Source organism: Falco rusticolus, chromosome 4 (genome assembly GCF_015220075.1).
Source record: "Falco rusticolus isolate bFalRus1 chromosome 4, bFalRus1.pri, whole genome shotgun sequence".
Taxonomy (NCBI): domain Eukaryota; kingdom Metazoa; phylum Chordata; class Aves; order Falconiformes; family Falconidae; genus Falco; species Falco rusticolus.
Window position 1 is genome coordinate 84,189,866 of NC_051190.1, and position 21,443 is coordinate 84,211,308.

General features: G+C 38.1%; 1 protein-coding gene across 8 annotated transcripts in view; it reads left to right on the forward strand.

The window, feature by feature from the left end:
- Window positions 1-21,443, forward strand: part of ITGB8 (integrin subunit beta 8) — a 68,889-nt gene that overhangs the window by 20,148 nt on the left and 27,298 nt on the right. For all 8 annotated transcript variants that reach the window (XR_005103536.1, XR_005103537.1, XM_037382512.1 and 5 more), the window contains exons 4-13: window positions 450-696; window positions 2,521-2,686; window positions 4,410-4,568; window positions 9,493-9,588; window positions 9,683-9,772; window positions 12,400-12,534; window positions 15,494-15,899; window positions 18,191-18,416; window positions 19,993-20,096; window positions 21,233-21,396. Coding sequence is in view for 6 of the 8 variants with exons in the window: in XM_037382512.1 (XP_037238409.1) it covers window positions 450-696; window positions 2,521-2,686; window positions 4,410-4,568; window positions 9,493-9,588; window positions 9,683-9,772; window positions 12,400-12,534; window positions 15,494-15,899; window positions 18,191-18,416; window positions 19,993-20,096; window positions 21,233-21,396 (1,793 nt within the window). In the remaining 2 variants the exon portion in view is untranslated. The remainder of the gene's footprint in view (window positions 1-449; window positions 697-2,520; window positions 2,687-4,409; window positions 4,569-9,492; window positions 9,589-9,682; window positions 9,773-12,399; window positions 12,535-15,493; window positions 15,900-18,190; window positions 18,417-19,992; window positions 20,097-21,232; window positions 21,397-21,443) is intronic.

Consider the following 21,443-nt stretch of genomic DNA (forward strand, 5'->3'; position numbering starts at 1 on the left):
TGTCTTTACGGTACATATATAATTTCAGACTCCTCTGACAAACTATTGGCAGGATATACTTACTTACTTTCTTACTTAGAAGTGTCAACCCTGAAGACTGACCACAATTTGTATGCAGATCTGTGTCCTTTGTGAGTCATAACTGCTTACTGATACTATGCCAAAGGGATTGCACAACCAAGAATTTAAAAGAGAATAGGGAGAAGTCAGATTTTTACAATAAATTGCACAGTGCTCCTGCAAGGAAAAAAAAGGCAAGATGTTCTGCAGAAAGCCCCTTTATGGCTTATTTTTGAACGATGCTTCAAGGTTTCCTTTACTCATGGGAGGATCTCTTGTTTGTTTTTCTGCTTGCTGACACAAACAATTTTGTGCTGCAAAAATAGATGTATTTTTAAGAGTGTCCATTCAAAGATAGTAAATAAACTTATTTGTTTCCTTTGAATCAGGAAATGAAGCAAACTTTATGTTAAAAGTTCGTCCTCTCGAGAAATACCCTGTGGATCTTTATTATTTAGTTGATGTCTCGGCCTCTATGCACAACAACATAGAAAAATTAAATTCCGTTGGATTTGCATTATCTAAAAAGATGGCGAATATTTCTCTTGATTTTCGACTTGGATTTGGATCCTATGTGGATAAAACTGTGTCACCCTATATTAGCATTCATCCAGGCAGAATCCATAACCAGTGCAGGTATGTAGTCTGTATATTTACTGTACCACTGAGAAATTATTTAATTACACACATATGCATTATGCATATTTATTTTTAAGGTTCTTCAAAATCTATCTTTGTTTCATTATACCTTGGTTCTCCAGCAAAGTTCCTAAGAAAATGCTGAAAATTGTTATACAATGATTACTTCTGAAATATCTCGTTGAGTGATTCCAGAAAAACTGTTTCCGTATCAGAAAAAAATGTGCTTTACGTTCTTCAGCAAAACATGCCAAACAACATGCTGCTTTGGTAGATTTGAATATGTTTTGCATTTAATTTTATAGTTAACTGTTGTGTTCTTAGTTATTTTCGATATATATTGCCTAGATTTATTCACAAAGTTTTTTACTTTCTGACCTAGGACTTTTCTGGAGTATCATCATGTATTCATTAACTCTTTTCTTATAACTCTGCTTTTGTAGATGTGATGCAGGTTCTTTCAGCTTTAGTGAACAAAAGTGATCCTCTGATCTAATTTCACAGTTGTAATATGAATGAACCCCCATTTTAAATAAGAAAGGTGTTCTGGCTTGCATTTCTTTTTTCATACCACGTCTCTTATACCTTGCGTTCAACACTTACATAAAGTGAGGGATCACTTCCAAAATGCCCTGGAGAACAAGATTATTCACAACAAATTCAAATCTCTATAAACCATAATTCTTGGAAAGGTGAATATTAACTGTTCATACCTTCTTGCTTGTTACTATCTTTCCTGGGAAGACATCATCCAAAGTTCTGTGAAGTCTGTTTCAGTGGGTTTTGAATTGGGCATTAATAGTGGAATTCGTTAGATATAAATTATGTATAAAACAGCCATCTAGACTGTCTATATAATGAAGTGGAAATTAGCATTTCTACGACACAATTCATTTTGCCTAGAAGTAGACATCTGCAGAGGTATTAATCCTTACAGTGCCAGTTTCTCTTCATTGACTGTGAATTGAGGTGGGGGCTGGCAGGTTTTAGTCTGGATGCCTACACTTTATGCAACAGAAGTTAAGTGAGTTGAAACCTGCTCAGCATCTCTGAATCAGAAGAGCACTTCAGTTTGTGCTGTAAATTCCACTGCTGTAATGTAAATGGGTCACAGAGCAACGAACTGTGTAAGTGCTGTGGCATTAGCTTACTTATGTCAAACTTCATACTTTCTCCCTTATACATAATTTCAAAAAGTATCATTTACAACTAAGATGTTACTGAAAATGGAGTTTCCCATCCCTTTAATGAGGTAACTGTCACTACTCTCAACATTTCTTTTATGTACATTTACTTACTACTAGAAAAGGTAGGGACTTAAATTTTATTTGAGTTTTGATCCAGTAGCCTGTGTAGCGATCTTTTAAAGGGTCTTAATGTTGCAGTGTAATAGCCCTTTCTCAAGATAATGAAAAGCAAAGCTTTCCTGCTCCGTAGATGTTCCAAAAGCGATCATATACTCTCTGAGATCATACCATCACTCACGTTGTGTTTCTTTTCATTCTGTACAGAAACACTATATATGTACTGTTAGTATATCAAGTTATATTATATAAATTCACATAAAATACCCCCCAAAAATTTGTTCATAATAAATTAGAACTAATTCCTAATAAATTAGAACTAATTCCCACTAAGTTTCATTTCATGTGGAGTTGTTCTTTTTTTAAGTGTTGCTTTTACTGTGCATGTATACCTCTTCATTAGTAGCAGGATTTATGGGTTGGTAGGGATGCGATATTTATATCTCCCTCAAATGGAAAATATGGAATGTGTTAGACTTTTGGTTTTTTGTTTTGTTTGTTGTTTTTTTTTGTACAGTGATTATAATTTAGACTGTATGCCTCCTCATGGTTATATTCATGTGCTATCCCTAACTGACAATATAGCAGAATTCAGAAATGCAGTGAATAAACAAAAAATTTCTGGGAATATTGATACACCTGAAGGAGGTTTTGATGCGATGCTCCAGGCAGCTGTGTGCCAGGTAAGAAGCTTATTAACAAAAGACTAAAAGGTAGTTCAGACACAGATATATATACACATTGGTTACAATGGTGCTCAGTCCTAGGCCTGATAATATTTTCTTCCTCCTTTTCCATCCTTTCCCCCTTAGCTATACACTTCTGTTTCCCATTGAAACTGAAAAAGGAGAGCATAGGGAAATATTTGTCAGTATTGGTTAATAATGTTGTTCAAATTCTGGCTTTAACCAGCCTAACCAACATAGGATGGATGATGAAAGCAATTGCTTCTTGCTTGAAGAGACACATGTATTAATTTCAGTCAATTACAAAATTGATTTCAAAAATCATTAAAGCCCTCCTTGTGTTCCTAAGTGAAGACATAGCATTTGACATTTCTTCTACTTAAGAATGTATTTGAAAGCTGAAGGATCAGTTTGGTATCTGCTTGTGCAGGTAAGGAAAACAAATGCATTTCAATGTTATCTCAGTTTTTAAAGAATTTATATTTAAAATCAATACAAATCAACTAAAAATTAATTTTCATATACCAATAAAATTTCATCACCATCTTTTCTACGCAGAAAAGGATGGAAAAGATTTGCATCAGTAGTTCCCAAGGTATAAGCATATTAAATGATAAGAATTTGCTTGCTCTAAAGGGCTATTTTACATGTTGTTTTTCTTCTATGCATAGTACTGCAATAGAAATTATGAAAATTGGCCAATTTGTGGGTTTGCTAATGCTTTGTAAGTTACTTTTCCTTGTCCTCTTAAAGAAAGCAGTTCAACTCCTGTCCAGATCACAGGCTTGGGGTGTTTCTCATCTCTTGGGATGATGTCAGGACAATTCTATCCTGTGTATCTTCATATTCTTGTTGTTGGAGCAGTAGAATGATTTAAGGACAAAAAGTAATCCAAACTGCTAAAAATGAAGTTTGGCCCAATTTTATTTTCAAATTCTGATGAGCGGTAAAACAGGTAAATAAAAGCCACTTTTCATAGACATTGTGATCACAAATTATTCTGGAGCTTTGGAAAAATCCCTTAAAATTCAGTGTTTCTCATTGGACATACTCCACACTTAAGACATGTGAACTCTAGAATAAGTGCTTCCAAAAACAATAGAATGGAAACATTCATGAGAATGAAGTCTTTCCTGCTAACTGAATTGTGAACCAAAATGGATGAGAACAATGTGCCATTCATAATGACCATCATGAACTATAATTTATATTAATGTGCATTCATTTTCCCTACAATAGAACTTTATAACATGCTCCATCTTGCTTTAACCAGGACATCACTGTTGCAAGAGGTAGCAGGTTAGGACATGAAGCTACTTTAAAATTCGGGTTGCTGTGAGGTACATAGGTAGGAGGAGTCTTGAAGTGACAAAGTGAAATGATGGAGTTTTAAGAGCAAGAAGTTTCTACGGTGCTGGAGGAGAATCTGGGATTATTTAAAATATAACCTGTTTACATATAAAACTTAAAATACCCCTTTTTTGGGGGAATGCTGTCTAGTGTTGTCTGAGGGAGGCTGATGCCTAGTGTGTAAGCTGGAAGACACCACACCCCTCTGTACTTATTATCCCTGCTGTTGTAAGAAGCTTAATCCCGATTCAGAGCTAGGAGGGAATGAGTCTGAGCATAGACTTTCACGTTCATTTTTCATTTTGTTGATTATTGGTTTAGAAAATATGTAGTTACTGCTTTCTTATGCTTAATTTTGTTTTCATTTTAGAGCCATATTGGATGGCGTAAAGAAGCAAAACGACTGCTTCTTGTGATGACAGATCAAACTTCCCATCTGGCACTTGATAGTAAATTAGCAGGGATCGTAATTCCCCATGATGGAAACTGTCATTTGAAAGATAATGTGTACATCAAAGCTACGAGTATGGTAAGGTATATGTCATAGATTCTGCCTTCAGAGAAGCAGTGTAAGACTGTAAAGGAGGTTTTTAGATTGCTGTCAAAGCATTGCTTTTATTTCAGTTATTGGAATAGTATTTTCCCAGCTAGGCAAGTTGTGAAATGAAGAATCAATCACCTGGAAATACTGACATTCTTTTTGTCTGGGATAAAGTATTCTGGAGTCTGAGACAGCAGTACAGAGCAGAGGATATGTCACTGGTTTTGGTATGGTTTTTTATTACCATCTCATAAAAATCACACACATTGTATAAAAGACAAGTAGGAAGTGTCTGGTGTGATACTTTGCACAAGAAGCAGCCAGTAATATGTAAGAATTGCACAATCCTGCTAACAAGACAAAGGTAGTGGTCATGATTTATGGCCAGAAGATGCATAGTCACATTGATTGAAAAAGCTTGGTAAGAGTAAAACAGAAGACGTACACAGTGATTATCTAATTAAACCATGATGGACTAGAAAATATTCTTGTGCCACAAAGCTTTGCTGTGGTGATGTAGCATTAAATATGTTTGAAACTCACAGTATAAAGCCAATGCATGGTAATACATACCTGTGCAAAAAGTTGCATTAAATCCACTGTAGCAAAATAAAAAGCCTTCAGCAGATATTTTTAGCTTTCAAAACAATTCCTTCAAGACTCAGTGACTGGAAAAAAGGATATTTTTTTTCTAAGATTTGTACTTTTAAATTGCTTTGTCTATTTCCTTAAGTAAATATGAATCACTTATTTAAGAAACATGAATCACTACTTAATTGCCATGTAATCACCAGAAAGCAGAAATATGAGCTGTGGTACCATTAGAGCAGATTACAGTTTTATTCTCAGTGCTAGATGCACTTTAAGCATATAGCCTGTGTTCAGCCCAAACCAGCAATGTGCTAGTGAAGTCAGCGAGGGCTACATGTAAATTAGGCTAGACTTGAATCTAATCCCAGCAACCAGTGTTTATAAGGATGGTGGGGCAGCATGAAGCAGATGCTGTATGGTGTGTGATCATGAAGTACAGGAGGTTTCTGGGAATTGGTGGGTGTTCAGGACCTTGCTGAGTGGAGGAGGGAGCTGAGCCTGTGCTAACAGGAAGGTTGTTTGGATTTCCAATATCTGATGTTCTTGCATTCATATACTCCCTCTTATCACCTCTTGGATATTCCCTCACAGATGTCAGGATTATTTATTTCCCTCTAGCCAGCCTGTTCAGTTTCAATATTCCTACAGTGTCCCTGAAATAAAAACAATCCCTTACTTCGTTCTCCTTAATGCAGATAATGCCGAAACTTTCCTTTCCCAAAGCACAGCATACTTACAGGTCATGGTGTCCCTATCTTGATTTCCCACCCGCCCGGTTGCAGTGCTATAAATGAGAGGAGTTTTGCTCTGCTTATTAAACAGTTGATGAAGGTACAAATCTTTCTCTGGTGTTCAGGATTCCTTTGGTAATAAAGACATGTCTGTTTCAGAAAAAAAACCCTATATTTATTTTCTGTCCAACTTGAGAAATTAACTTCTGTTGCAGCTGGAAAAACTCACCAATATAAAATAAAGACAAAATTAATGAATCTCTTTCTAAGCAACTATGATAGATTGATGGCTGACTGAAGAAAGTGTTTTAATTGATACTCTGGATTCTGGTCTGAAAGATCATGATTTTACTAGAATAAGATTTTATAGAATAAGAAATCTCCATAATAATTTCTATTGATAGCTTTTATGAAATAAAATAGTCTTTTTAGCCAGTCAAATTAAATGACCTTGAAAGATGCTTAAATCTGTGGTGGCACATTTTGGTCCTTCTGGCTGCTAGCCCATTTTTTTTTTCAGCCAGGGGCTAATTCTGGCACACCTACATAACAGTGGGCATGCAGAATTACATATTTTCTGGAGTAGATTTGTCATGACACAGTAGTAATGGTAGGTGTACTCATTTCCTGCTTTTTTTTCTTCTCAGTGGTATATGTGATTATTTTAGTTACAGAGAGCAATAAAGAACAAGTAAAATCAGGAGGAGAAAAAAAAAAAGACTATTTGATACTTAAATGAAATGTCATGAAAGGCTGTCAGTTTTTTAAAAAATACATCATATGAAACATATTTTTGCTTTTTTATTCCTTACTGATGCAATTTTGTTGTGCTATGATAAATTAAAGAGCCATTTATTATCACATTGTTTTTCTACTTTGATTCTTAGCTTCTGGAAGTCTTCACAAGATTGCATTTTGGTGTATTTTCATTTTCTCCTTGTGCCATTTAAGAGGACTTTGCTTTATTTATTTGTGTAAGCTTAGCCTCTACATCAGAAGTGTTTCCAGTTAGTTAATTTCTGCCTGTTTCTTTCTAACTTTTGCTAAGCAGTCGCACAGAGGTCAGCAAAAAAGCATAAGACATGAAAGAAATCTAGTCCATTTTAATTAGATCTGTGCTTGGTTAACTGTATTGGTTAATCTGTATTAGTTCTCTTCTCAGCTTAACACAGTAGGTTAAAATAATAAAACAAATTATGTAATTGGAACAGGAAAGATGATCTAAAATGAAAGCACATTCACCTTAGCACTAGTAGGAAGAGATAAGATAAAAACACGTAAAGTACAGCAAGGTTTTCATAGGAAGCAAAGTGAGGTTCCGTGAATGACCAAGAGTTCCTTATGTCATCTCTTTACATGCTTAAAATGAAAAAGACAGAGTGGGTCTGTGGATGCCCTTTTTTAAACTCTCTTGTAATAAAAAGAAACATTTTCTTTCTGATCTGAAGTGAGACTAATGTACTGCTAACCAAGCTGGGCACTCTAGTTAAGAGCTGATAAGTAGATACTTGTAAGCAGACTAGGTAGTTTGTTGATCCAGTCCCGGCAACCCTTGCACATCTATGCATGTCATCTCTTGACTTCAGTGAGCTTGATCTGAATAAGTTTTTGTTTCATGAGGGCTTGGAAACCCATTTCTGATACCACTGATCCCAGAGCTCTACTACTAGTTGCACAGATGTTGAGCAGCCACTTTTTTGGAATTCGACATGTCTAGTATCATGTCTTAAGCAAGAAGGTTGACTTATTTGACCACCATCTCATGATCTGTCAATTCACACATTTACAATGCAGGAGGTATTTGCAGAACATCTGGCTTCACTCACCCATGTCCTGGGACTACTTGGTGTGTCTGTGACCTGCCGGCCAGTTGCATGTGGCCTGTAGGCTTGGGCAGTACAATGGAGGTCCCACCACTGTGCTCTGTGACCATGGAGAAGGAAGGAGGGCTTAGGACTTAGCATTCTGGGCTACTGAAAATGACAACAGTGCCACTGCTTGCCACAACAGTTCACCCACAACTGCTCCATAGTGGGAATGCATACTTGCTGGACTCTCATATATGGCATATTCCCCCGCTAGAGCTGTAAGAACGCCTGTTTATTGCTGTTACCTACCTTTCATGACTTATCTTAAGGAATATAATCTCTTACCAAAGGGTAGAAAAGTTGAGAGAGGCGTGAACCCTGGCTGAGATCAAACTGCAGCAAGAAACTCCTTTGTTCTTTCAATATGAGGCTCTTTATAATGGTGCAATATGATGGAAAACAGATTTTGTCCCCTTGCATAACTTTCTCAGCTGTCTTGGCAGTCAGCTAGGAGAGCAGCTGACTTGCAGGGTGCCTTGAGTAACAAGTGGCACTCTAAGGAGAAATGAATTGTGCAGGGAAACTGTTTGTACAAGAGCAAGACAATATGGTACAGATGGTTAAGTATATCAGACAGATAAAGACAGCAGAAGTATGTGGGGGAAAGAGGTTGAAGGACCTGATGTAACCGGAGGTGTTCAGATGCAATCTCTGTAAGGGGAGACACAGGCCAAGGCCCCAGTCAGTTCTTTATGCTTAGTCATGAATTTTAAGTGTTGAATTTACTTCTTAAAAATATTCACAAATGTATGGTAAATAAGCGGTGACTTTCAGATACAGTTTTTTTAGAGTACTGGAGCTGGAGGGATCTCACATAGGGTGTACGAAAGTGTACAAAGCCCACTGGGACCACACAGCCAGCCTTGTGCTTCCCCAGATCTTGGATGAAGGGATAGCAGTGCACCTCTTGTTCTCAAATCCATGTCAGATCTATCAATGAGAAGTGTAGAAGGGCAGGTCACTGGCACAGGACATGCCGTCATAGGTACTTCACCAAATAGAGCAATGTCATTACTGGGGAGGGACGTGGAAGTCATGCTACCTTCTTCAAGCACAAGCATGGTCAGGAAAATGTAGCAGGTCGTCACAGTGAGGACTGGAGGCATCACTCATAAGGCAGGTCTTGAACATACAGAGAAGGAGAAAGCTGTCAGCCATAAGTAAGACACGTACAGAATATTGACACTGCTAGAACTTGACCCAGTGGCTGCATTTAGCCGATGTGTCTGATCCCTGGTGCCAAAATACATTTTTGAGAAACAAACTTTTAATTACGCTCCTTGCTCTTCCAAGAAGTGCACCTTATCTTGGTGCCCTGGTGTTGTACTTTCTCACTGCCTTTTGCACAAGAACCCACCTGTCATTTTCAGGAATCTTGTTATTCTTCTAGGTGGGCCATGGACAACATTATATCCATATTTCTTAAGCATCAGACTCAAACCAATACATAGTACTGTATGAGTCCTCCCACTGTGCAGCATCCCTGCATAGTTGACAACAGATAAGCCTGTCACAGACTGGCTGATGCCCTGATGGGTTTTTTTTTTGTCATGATCCATTTATTTGGTTGGTCCCACCTTCTTTTGGATATAGGCCTGGCAATTCTCTGTACATTTAGAAATAAGGATTGGGGTAATTTTGGAATTCCTTATTGTGTCATATGTGAAAAATAAGTTTTTTTCCATACTAATTTGCAGTCTTATTTTCTGTTATATTTTGCAGGAGCATCCATCTCTTGGGCAGCTCTCTGAAAAATTGATTGACAATAACATCAACGTTATTTTTGCAGTTCAAGGAAGCCAGTTCCATTGGTATAAAGTAGGTTAGAAACCTGATTTTTTTTTCCAATTTTGAAAGCACAATATTTATATTAAAAATTAAAACTGTGCATAAATGATTGTATTTTTTATAGGATCTGTTACCTCTGTTGCCTGGTACTGTTGCAAGACAGATAGAATCACAAGCAGCAAATCTCAATGACTTGGTGGTGGAGGCCTATCAGGTATGATGAGAGTGACAATGCTGTACGCCATATTTGTACAGGGATTCTTCACCTTTCATAGTCTAAAGTTTGAATTTCCAGGAACCTGGTTTCAAGCTGAAGTCCACAAGGATAATTTCCCTACTTTTATGAGTGTCCAGGTTGGTGGGTAACACTATCCCACGATAGCTCTCAATTTCGCAGGCTGTCAGGTCTCAAAGCCAAGGGCTAGCACTTTTTCCTTTCTCAGGATGCTTCTAAATACGCTTTTTTGGTTGTCTGCACCTGCTGCCATATAACTTCAAAAGAAATGCCTGATTTATTTGAATTTTGGCATCTCAGTTCTTTAGCTACAGACCAGACACCACTGTCTAGGCACCATACGAATTCAGAGCAAAAAGACAGTGTGGTATCTAGAGGGGTTTACAGCATCATTCTTAGAAAATGGACAACAGGTGGGAATGTACAATGAGATAGTTTGACAACAGTGGATATTGTGGAAAGCAGGATTTGCACTGCATGAAGTAGCGTAATAACTTGGAGTTTTGAGGTGTGACAGTAAAGAAGAGTTTTGATAGGAATTTGAGAGGCAACAATGGAAATGGCTTTGTGAAATTTTGCCTGGAGTTCTCAACTGAAAGTAATAGTACAGGAAAGAGAAAATAATAGTATGGGAAAGAGCATCAAGTTGTTTTCCACAAATGCTTTACAGGGAATGGAAGCTTGAAAGTGGAAATTGGCATCTTGATAATGAATGAAAGATAGCCTGGGAAGAGGGGGGCATAAACAGCTTTGAAAATGAAGCCAGGTAGCATACATTTGATGTACGGCACAGGGAGCCCACAGGGCAGCATCAAAATGAACATCATGGGTTAAATAGTTGAATGCTGTTAAGGTGTGCAAGTTACAAAAATGCAGGTTCCAAAAGCTGGAAAAATCGGTTACAAAGCTATATGCAAGGTATGAACTTGTATTACATTATTTTTAATTTATTGGACATGGTGGCTGAAATTTTCCATTGTACAAGGTTAACCACCTAAATCGGGCTGTTTGCTTTCAGCAAATTGGCTATAACGAAGAACCAAGTCACATCTCTGTTCCTAGTCAATAGAGTGGGTTTGTGCACATTTTTCTTACTGTCATGTTGGAAACATTGTGTAGAAGGCAAATACATTCAAAAGCAGAGGAGGTTAGGTGTGATCAAACTGCAGAGGACTTCTCACTGATACTGTACTTTCTCTTATAAAATCAAGAAATCTCATTCTGAATATGGAGGTTTGCAGGAAAGTACTGGCAAAAAATGTTGATGATCATATCCTTTTGCATGGCACTTTTACACTGTCCATCCTAAATTGTATCCTGGTTTTCAGAGCGCAGTGCAGGGCAAACATTCAAGGAGAGGAAATGAAAATTTACAAAATAATTATTTAGTTCAATGGAAGATTCTGTGGGACTTTCCTGCTCCATCCACCCCCAGTTTGCTCTTGCCTTATTTTCATTTTTTAGACAGTATCTTCCTTCCCATCCTAAACTTCATTGGACTTGATAGTTTTAGATTTTTATCATACTTTTAGGGGCTCGTAATATACAAACACATGGTGAACAGGGCTTGAATGTTTTGCCTTCTTGAAAGCAAAAGTACTTAGATAAGAAAATAAATATAGTGTTGATGTTCGATGACAGTGGGCCTCTTGCACTCTTGTTCTAGGCAAGGAAACCTTAGGCTTAGTTGTGGAAAACCCTGGCTGAAAATCCCTGTCTAAAAAGCCAACGATGAGTCACTAATTTTCAAAAAGTTACTAAGATAAACATGTGTCCAGATTCATGTAATTAAATAGCCATTTATAGCAGTAAAAATATCCCACTAAACTAATTTTTTAAATAGTAATATGCCAGGAATTTTAATAATATCTTTGTGCAATTTTCAGCTTACAAGTTTGTACAGAGCTTTAGTGAATTTTTAAAAGGTTAAGAAGCAACATTTCTTCTTGGAAGGAAGTAGCATTTTAGAGCATGTAGTAAATACAAGTTGCAAAGTAGCTAGCTTTTTCATTATTTCATATTGCAACAAACTCTAGAGGGAATCAACCAGTTGTTGACTTATATAGTCCTAGCTGACTGAAGTTAGTCAGTAAGAATAGTCCCAACAGGCTTTCAGTCATCCTAAGGTTTGTTCAGAGAAAACTTTTCCAAGACAGATACAAAATATCAGAATTTTATAAAGTGTCAAGTCAATTAGGAACCTTTTCTGCTGGATAACAATAGTTGTATGTATGTGTACTTTTTTATTTTAAATGTGTGGCTAAAAGGCAGTGTTGTCTCTTAAACAATAAGCAGTTTTTGTTGCACACAGTTAGAATAGATATTCAAATTGCAAAAAATAGTCTCAAAACCATTTTAGAAAAGCTGAAAATGTTTTTATCTGGAAAATGTAATCCTTTTTATCAGAATTAACAGTTCACTGGCTGTGTGTATTTGGAATGTAATCGGGTCTTTATATGGGAAACAATGCTTTAATTCATTCCTTTATTCACACAGACAAGCTTTCTGCATTTTCAGTCAGACATAGTCGCCATACTTGGTGTTAGTCACTAATGCACATTATATGTTGAGATGCAACGTGACTAAAACTTGTTTTCTGGTTACAGAAACTAATCTCTGAAGTGAAAATTCAAGTGGATAACCAGATCCAAGGTCTTCATTTCAAAATCACTGCGATCTGTCCTGATGGAAGTAAGAAGACTGGCATGGAAGGATGTAAAAATGTGGGATATAATGAAGAAGTATGTTGATAGCTCTCATTCTTCAAGGAACTGGAATACTTGTTTTTCTGTTTGGTTTGGCTTCAGTGGTGTGAAATCTTCTAGGGATTTGCTTAACTGAAAATGGATTCATATGATTAATTATCACAGACTCTCTATTATTCTCTGGTCTTACTTTTCCTGAATCTTTTTTTAATTCTCACTAATCTCGTGAACTAAGGCTCAAAGCTTTTCCTGAAAGCTAAGTCCATTAAAATTCCCCTGCTTTGTCCTCCACTGGGCACAATGACCATGTTCATTGTGGTGAAATCTGTACGTAAAGAGGTTGAAAGATAATCACCCATACAAAGGAATCACTGGAATTTGTGTTCCTTGGGTCTGTACTGGATGCCACCTTTCCCTTTCCTTGCTTTAGCAGTCTTCATGCACAGTCAGAGTTATTTTAATTAGTTATTTTATAAATCAAATTAATAAAATTATTTATCCCCATTTGGTTTGGTGCCGCCTACAGTATTAAATGAGTTGTAAAACTGGAGCATCATCTACCATGAAAACGCAGGGGAAGATATCTGGCTAATGTAAAGAACATGGTTTTCTTCCCAGAACAACCTCTCCATCCTTGATATATTTATTTAATTGCTTGGACTAGTAGAGTAATCCATTGAGCTTGCCAGGAAGAGGTCTGTGTTGTTGGAGAGCAGGGTCAAGGAGTTCTTTCCTTCTTGACATGTACATATGTCTCAGCTGGTATGATTTTGCTTGTGTCTGTGTGTAGAAATAGCAAAACTAATCAGTAGATTAAATATCTGAATTTTAAATACATTAATTTAGATGTATTTTATGCTCTTCTGAATTTGGTCTGCGTGACTTGCAGCTGATTAGCTTCTCCAGTTTAAGGAAGGTTTGCTGGTTTTCTTCGTAACTCTATTCTCCATTGTTGTTCCCTGTGCATGTCATAAGAAATAGGGCTGGAATTTGTTCTGTTTAATGAAAAGAAAAATATTTATATCTGTTTCTTTTTAATAAAAAGCCAAGGCATTTGATTGTAAAAGATTGCATGTGGTCCTAAACCTCTACTGCTGTTGAAAATGAGCCATCCTCAAGAGATTAATTTATTTTAACCGTAAATCCTCCTTTCAGTATTTGTTTACAGGCAAAATGCTTTTCCTTAATTCTCACATTCCTTTCATTGTCTAATCCTTCTTCCTTCCTTTTTTTACCAAAACACAAAGTGTATTATATTCAGGAAGAATCCTGCCTCTTCAGGGTGCAAAACTAACTTCGGCTATTAGTGAGTGTCAGCGTTCACAGTGCTGCAGTTATTTAGTCGCAATACGTTTAATCTTTCTGCTGCTGTGTTCAGACCCATCAAATTTTACAATTTGTACCCAAGACATGATTTGCTATCCCCTCTCATCTCCCTTGCATTCCTCCAGTACTGCATTGTGCACGAAGATGATGTTTCCTAGCAGGGCTCTGTGGTGAACAAAAAGCACATTCTCTAGCTGCAGCCTGTCCCCCCTTCATGATACACACCTGCCATATGAATTAATTGCTACATAGCCACGCTTTTGCCCTGTAACTGAAGGGAAGAAGTCCCCTGCTCGAGAGGGTCTCATGCAGCTGAGGGCTTATGTGTGTAGTGATGCATTTTGAGAAATAAGAAGAAAGGCAAAGGGCAAGACAAAGCCTCTGTGCCCCCTCAATATGACATTAAGCACATGCTTGTGCATAGCATTCTTCTCCTGTTGTCCGTGTAGGCAGCCGCAACCCCGCTCACCACAAAGCCACCATTGTCCCCAAGGGCTTGGCTGTTCTTGTGTGGGGGTGCAGCTGGGGGGGTAGGGAGACAGTGATGAGAGATGAATGGTCTTAGTCTTTGCGGGTAATTTCAACCTCATATGTAATCAGTTTCTTAGGTTCTTCTTTTTTTTTTTAATTTGGAAATCTGTGTTCTTTGATGGTAAATAGTAAAGGTATTTGCTTCTCAGGGGCTCCTTTCTTGCCTTTTCCTCTTGATTATATTTTCTCTGTGAGGAGGTGAAGAAGTGTTGTTTTCTGTCAGCAGGCTAAATAGCTTTAGTGAGAATACCCTGTCAGAAGCCTACTGGTCAAAAAATCCCCCCAAACAATCGTGAAATGCAAGATTGCTATCCAGTGAAAGTATCAAACACCAGAGTTTTCAAAGACTTTTAGTAGCAATTGATGTAAACACTATGGCAGTCATCTAGCCACGAAAATGATCCAGGGTCCTGTGCCAGGACTCCAGAAAGCCACAGGGGCTGCTGCTGCCATGGGCACTACTGGGATGAGGACCTGCGGCATAGTGGTGATGGCCATGACACGGCCAGGAACTAGGCACTGGGTCCGCCCTGAAGCAGCACTTGGTCTGCCCAGGACCACAGCAAGAGTAGCCGGACTCTCTTGCTCTGTCCCCATCGCAGGGGTTGGGAAAAAATAAGATGCTACTAAGGTGTACGCTAATTCTGTGGTTTTGTAGGAGTAGATAGGGCCATCCAAAAAAAATGTGTGGTTTCTAGTTGCACAGACCATTTATGCAGCAATAACATTCATTATAGGTTCTTTTTGGAAAGAGTATCTGTTTCTGTTGGTGTATTGTCTTGCTCAATCCAGTCCTAATTCTCATCTGAGTATTTCTATATTATAACAGAATGTATAAATTAAATAATAACAGGAGGAGGATAATTCTATTACTATTTAACTTGTAATAAACCTGTATTTTGTGATTATGCTTTCTTAACATGAAAAGTAGACTTCTGTCAGTCTTCTATTGTTAGGATTTTAACTATATTTGTGATGCCTGTCATTACTGATGTATCATATTTGACAAATGGCCACTGTGTATTTTGTTATTATTAGCTAGTGCACACTCATATACAATGTAAGATGCTACTTTACTTATGTGTTAAAAATTATAGGAAATAATAATGATGTAAAGTCTGTCTTTATTTCTTCTTAGGTACTTTTCAATGTATCAGTTACAATGAATGGATGTGATACAACTGGAGGAAAAAAATATGCAATACTTAAGCCTATTGGTTTCAATGAAACCGCCATCGTTAGTGTGCAGAAAAGCTGTGCCTGTCAGGATGGAGACAGTGCAAGGCACAAAAGAGTATGGGCTGATGAAACTTTTTCTGATGACAAACAGTCCCATTGCAGTGACAACAGCTGTAGCTCTAATAGAGAGACGCTTCCTTCTGAGAGGTGCAGACAGTACTGGGACCAGCCCATCTGCAGTGGTCGAGGAAACTGCATAGACGGAAAATGTTTCTGCTACAAAAACAAGCTAGGCAAAGTATATGGCAAGTACTGTGAAATGGATGATTTTTCCTGCCCGTATCATCAGGGACACTTATGTTCTGGTAAGCTACAGAGTTTCTGCCTGTATTTTCTCTTTTGTTTTTTGTTTTGGTTTTCTTTGGTTTGTGTTCTGAAGCTCATATACATGATGCAGCTGAAAACAACGATATAAAGCTGTCAAGTACAAGAGCTGTGTGTGCAGAATTAGTGAGTGAAATGTCCTGAACAGCCTGGTAGGAATCCATGCTTCTGGGCTTTCTTCACCACAGAGGTACGCACTGTCTTCTAAACTTCAAGCACTGCTTTTTGGGGGCTTTATTGAGTTTTTTCAAAGTTTAGTTTTTAGATTTTGTCTTAGATTTTAAGATTTAAATCTCAAACTTCTTCAGAAGTAATAATACTGATATCTCAGATAAAACAGTATCATTATTCCAGAAAGTAAGATACACTTCAGTCTAATGGGAATATGAGATACGAAGATATTAGGAAGGAATCTTCCGGACTGAAAGAAGAAAATAGGAGGAAAACTTCCAGATGAGGTTCAAATTTTCTAACACCCTAAATCAGTCTTGTGAGAGATACAGTGACACTTGATTTCAAATACTGATACATATGCTAACACGGTTCTGAACACCTGCTCCAAAAAGGAGAGTATAAGTGAAACATCAACAGGGAGAACTGTTAGAAATTCTTATTCTTTTTGTGGCCTACTTTATGTTTTTAAAGAAATTAAAATTGCATATGAACAAAATGCAAAACATCTACTTCTTAAGTTAGTGTTACTAAGGAAAATGGGTTTGAATCACTTATCATTACTGTATCTCGACCAGAATTTTTTTTCCCCTCAGAAGTAATTAAGTATTTTAAAATCTGTACTCCTGTCCTGCCTGCTTTCATTTCACTGTATACTGACCAATGAGTGAATTGAGCGATCAATTTTTTTGACCACAGTTGGATAAATTGAGATTAACTCTAGGGATTTAAGTAAAGTTGTTTTGGTTTTCCTCTGCTGGTGATCATGAACTTCACATAAAATGAAGAGAAATAATGTTACCTATTTCTTTAAATACTTCATTCCAACACAAAGTATTACCATTCATCTTCTCACTCTTCTTCCCAACCCACTTTGCAAATTTGCTATTTCTTAACCGTAAGCAGACCTTTCAAACCTACAAGCTCCTAAAGCCTGAGATGTGGTGCCCTGGTCAGCTTGGGAGGCAGGAAGAGCTTTGTCTAAGAGGTGTTGGAGACTGTCACCTGTGATGAAGTCCTGCCCTAGGGTACCACAAGGGGAACCTGCTGCTCAGGGCCATGGCTGAGCAGTGTGCCTCTTTGTGGGATGTTTTCCAGTGCAGAGCCTTGCTCTGGTATGTCTGATGAGCCCCTTTTCCACTCCATTTTGCCCAGCCCAGGCAAAAAATGGGGCAGCCTTTACCTTGGCCTCACTCCCGCTTAGGGAATCCTTTCTGTTTGATGGGACTGTCTCCCTGCAGCTGCTCTGTGGATCCCTGCAGCACAAGAAGGGCCATCACAGTCTGTGTGAAACTTGGGTACTGCTGAGGCACAGTTGAGGAGACCTCATGAGATTTGCTACACCTGCCTGTGCTTTATGCACTTTCTATTTCTATATTTCCTAAAGGAGCTCTCACACACTGTAAAAATATGGCTAACCGTTATCAGGATGTCAGTTGTGCACCTGTGTAAATGCTACAACATGGAAAACACATGGGTTTTGCCCTAAAGCTCCCACTGCTTTGCATGGAAAATTGTAAAGGCCATCAGAGGTTCTTCATAGCCTTTGAATCCTTGAGGCTGTGCATTTTAAGTTCTTACTAAACAACCTACAGTTCATAAGCACAGCGTATCCACCTGTCCAGCTCAGTCGCCTGCCCTTTAGAAGAGGCAGAAAAGCAGTGCTGTCATGTGTGCTTCTGAAAAGAGAAGAAAAAACCCAACCTGGCATATGCAGTTATTATTCCTTCCTCCACTGAATCTTGCTGTTTATTTGATTTGAATGCGTTCTTACTAAGGAGAAGTTTGTTTACTTTGCCTGAAGACTGTTTTCCTGATTGTTGTGTAATTTTTAATCCCCACTGCTTTGATCCAAGGCAACAGGGGAAAAATCTGGTAAAAGGTTTTAGGATGACATCAAGGTAGCAGCTTTTGTTCAACAGCAAAGAGCAGCCATAAGTATGCGTCATGCTGATAATTTCAGCCCGGATTGTTAACTTAAAAAACGAATTAGCAAACCAAGGTCTATAATAGCTCACCAGCAATGCAAAATCTGCAAATAAACATTTACTTTCTATGTTTTCATAAAAGCATATGACTCAAGACTTACCTTATGTTGTAGGTAATGGTGAATGTGAAGCTGGTACATGCAAATGCTTTGCTGGCTGGGAAGGTGACCGTTGCCAGTGCTCATTACAATCGGCAAAGCACTGCCTGAATTCAAAGGGTCAGATTTGCAGTGGAAGAGGAAAATGTGTATGTGGAAAGTGTGAGTGCACAGACCCAAGAAGCTTTGGCCGTTTGTGTGAATATTGTCCTACTTGTAACAAAGCCTGTGAAGAAAACTGGTACGTTTCTTGTGCGAGATTTGACTTTTTAACTCTGTAGCTTGGCTAGATGTGTGCTGTATTTCTTGGATATTTAGACTGTAGGAACAGTTTGTTCTTGAGACTTTTCTCTGTGTAGCTGAGGGGTTCACACTGGCAATTAAGAGAATTGCATGTCCGTATCTCTGTTCGCCAGACCAGCTTTCTGGAGTCAAAGGAGGTGTGTCCTGTGAGTATCGGTTTTTCATACAGTTATTAAAAGATGGTTCTTCATATGAAATCTTCCAGGTAGGAAATAAGCCCCATAAATTTGGAATTTTTAAAATGGATTTTTAGGTCCATTTCAAGAGTAAATCCTACTCTTGAAGGCCACTAAGTCCAATAATGTTGTCCAGATTTGGTTTGCACACTCCTTACGCTTCTCGGCTGCAAGAAGGAGGTGTGGAACATGAGCAGATTGTCACTGCCATTGATCAGCAAAGCAGGTCTTACCAGAACACTCTCCTTTACTCAGTTTTAAACCACGTAGTCTTTGCATTGCTAGTTTTAAAGTATGTCATTTTTCCTTACCCATGTAAAGGAAGGGGCAGTGTGGAGGTTGAAATGAGCATCCCAAGGAGCAGAAAAGCTAGACCAAGGTCTCAGTGGCACACTGACCGGTGCTGGCTTAAACAGTCGATGAAGCCCTGTCCTTGGGCGCAGCTCTTCTATGCCCTCCTGTCAGCACATATAATGTTCTGCATCCCACTGTGGCAGAGAGGGTGAGAGATCAGCCTTTTATTGGAATGGGAATCGGGATCAAAACAGAGTTGCTGTTTATTTGTATTCACTTGAATTATAGCTCATCTGGTGAATATGCTGGAAAGCCAAGCTGGGCCATATCTGAAAAGGTGACTGCTAAGACTTCGCTAGATAAAATGCAGTTGGCCTTCTGGCTTACACTTGCTCAAAGCTGCTGTGAAATGTGTGCCTTTAATAAATTCTGAAGAGGGAAGAGCTTTGTTAAAAATTCAGTCAGGGCTTTTTCAGGATCACGTGACACCTGTGTCATCTTCTGCAAGACTATACAGTGAAGATGGCAACACTGACAGCGCTGCATTCCACTGTGCTGCTGACCCTCTGAACTGTCCTGCAACGGGAGCTTAACGTGCCTTTCTCTTAACATAGCATCGAAAAAATTATTAACAAAGCTGTGTTTCCTACACCTGTCTCTACCTTTCAGTTCTAGCGCACATGCCAATGAGGCATAGATAAGGAAAGACTGGGACTGATCTGGAGGCTGATAGCTGACGTGCTGGATCCTTAGCTACACCGCCCGAAAAACTCACATCACGAAATGCAGAACAGGGGCCAGATGAAGGTGGCTTGAAGCCAAGGATATGTTTTACTTTACAACTTCTGACTAGCTGGTTCTGAGAAGCATCACAGGGATAAAATGCTGAAAGAAGCATCACATTTCAGAAAAAAAAATAAATGTCACAATGTTTTTGCTAATAACAGGAAAACATTATGTGCAAGTGATATGTCAGCCTGTTGATATGATCTAAGGGAAGTGCAGAGAAAGACGTGGGGTTTTAATTACATTTTTATTTCACAGGAATTGTGTTCAGTGCCATCATTCTAACAATGCATCTCACACAAAACTTGACCAGTGCACAACCTCATGCACTTACTTGCTGCATTATATTGACCAAACTTCAGGTATGTGACATTTTCTAGGTAATTCTGCTAAGAGGTGAATTTCTGATGCAATTAGTAATTGAATTCACTGCTGTTACAGTGGCTTTCAAATGTGCATCATATTATTACAATAACAAAGCAAGCGAGCAGGACAAAAAGAATAATCACTCATAGCTTCAGGGAAAGTAAAAGATAAATAATAACAGGAAATGTGATTGGCAAGCATTGCTAAATCAGATTTCCCAGCTCCTTGAGAAGTCACATCTAATAATAATGAATCCTTCCTGAGCAATGCTTAAAGAAATATTTATAAAAATCTCTTATGGCATCTGTATGTTTTATTACTTGGAATATACTGACATTATTTGACATTACCAGAAATGAGGAAGAATGAAGTAAGAATGTTTGCCTTATGTTCAGTAATGTTTAAGTATTACTTTCAAGTACAAAAAGCTGCACAGTTGTGAGGGCTGTGGAAGAGTAAAATTGTTTTTAATAAAATCTCATAAAGCTCAATCAGACCATGCTTCAAAAAAAATGTGGGTAAATGGTTACCTTTTTTCACTTCACATTTTTGTATGTCTTTTTATCTTACAGTTGTTGGTAAATGAGAAAACTAACTGTGAAGAGTTTTCTCATGATTTTAATATTAATTAAAGAAAGCTTACTGTGTGAGAGAGGTCTACCAGTGAGGAGAGCACTGGACAAGAATTCATCAAACCACATTTTCCTTCATATTTCACCAATGATCTGCACTGTAATCTTGTGAAGATTATAAAACTGTCTTGGCCCCATACATCTCTAACATTTCATTCTGTTATTCTGTTTCAGCTATAAACTCACTGGTTTATGGAGAATTTATGGTGGCCAACACAATGAAGCCTGAGTCTTAGTTCTGTAGCTTAAAGGAATAATAGTTTCACCCTTTTTCTACCATGGATCTTAATCAGAATTGCCTTTCTTGATATGCTCCACTTTAAAAGCTTGCATATGGCATTTTTTCCCCGTAACTTCCCCGAAGTTATTTTCCTTTGACTTTTATCAGGCTGATGTTACATTTATGTGACATTACTATGCGGTGGTAGATACACTTGGGTTTGAGGGATGTGCCTATTCTGTACATTAGGCTTTACGCTTGTGTTTTCATTTTGTTGCAGAATGTTTCTCTGGACGAAGCTACTTTAGAGTCTTTTCCATAATCTTTATAGTTACCTTTCTGATCGGGTTGCTTGTTGTCCTTATCATCAGGCAGATAATTCTGCAGGGGAGTAGCAATAAAGTTAAATCTTCAGCTGATTACAGAGTATCTGCAACAAAGAAGGTAATTGATTTCAGAGCCATCATATTCAGTGTCTTTTTGTTGCATAT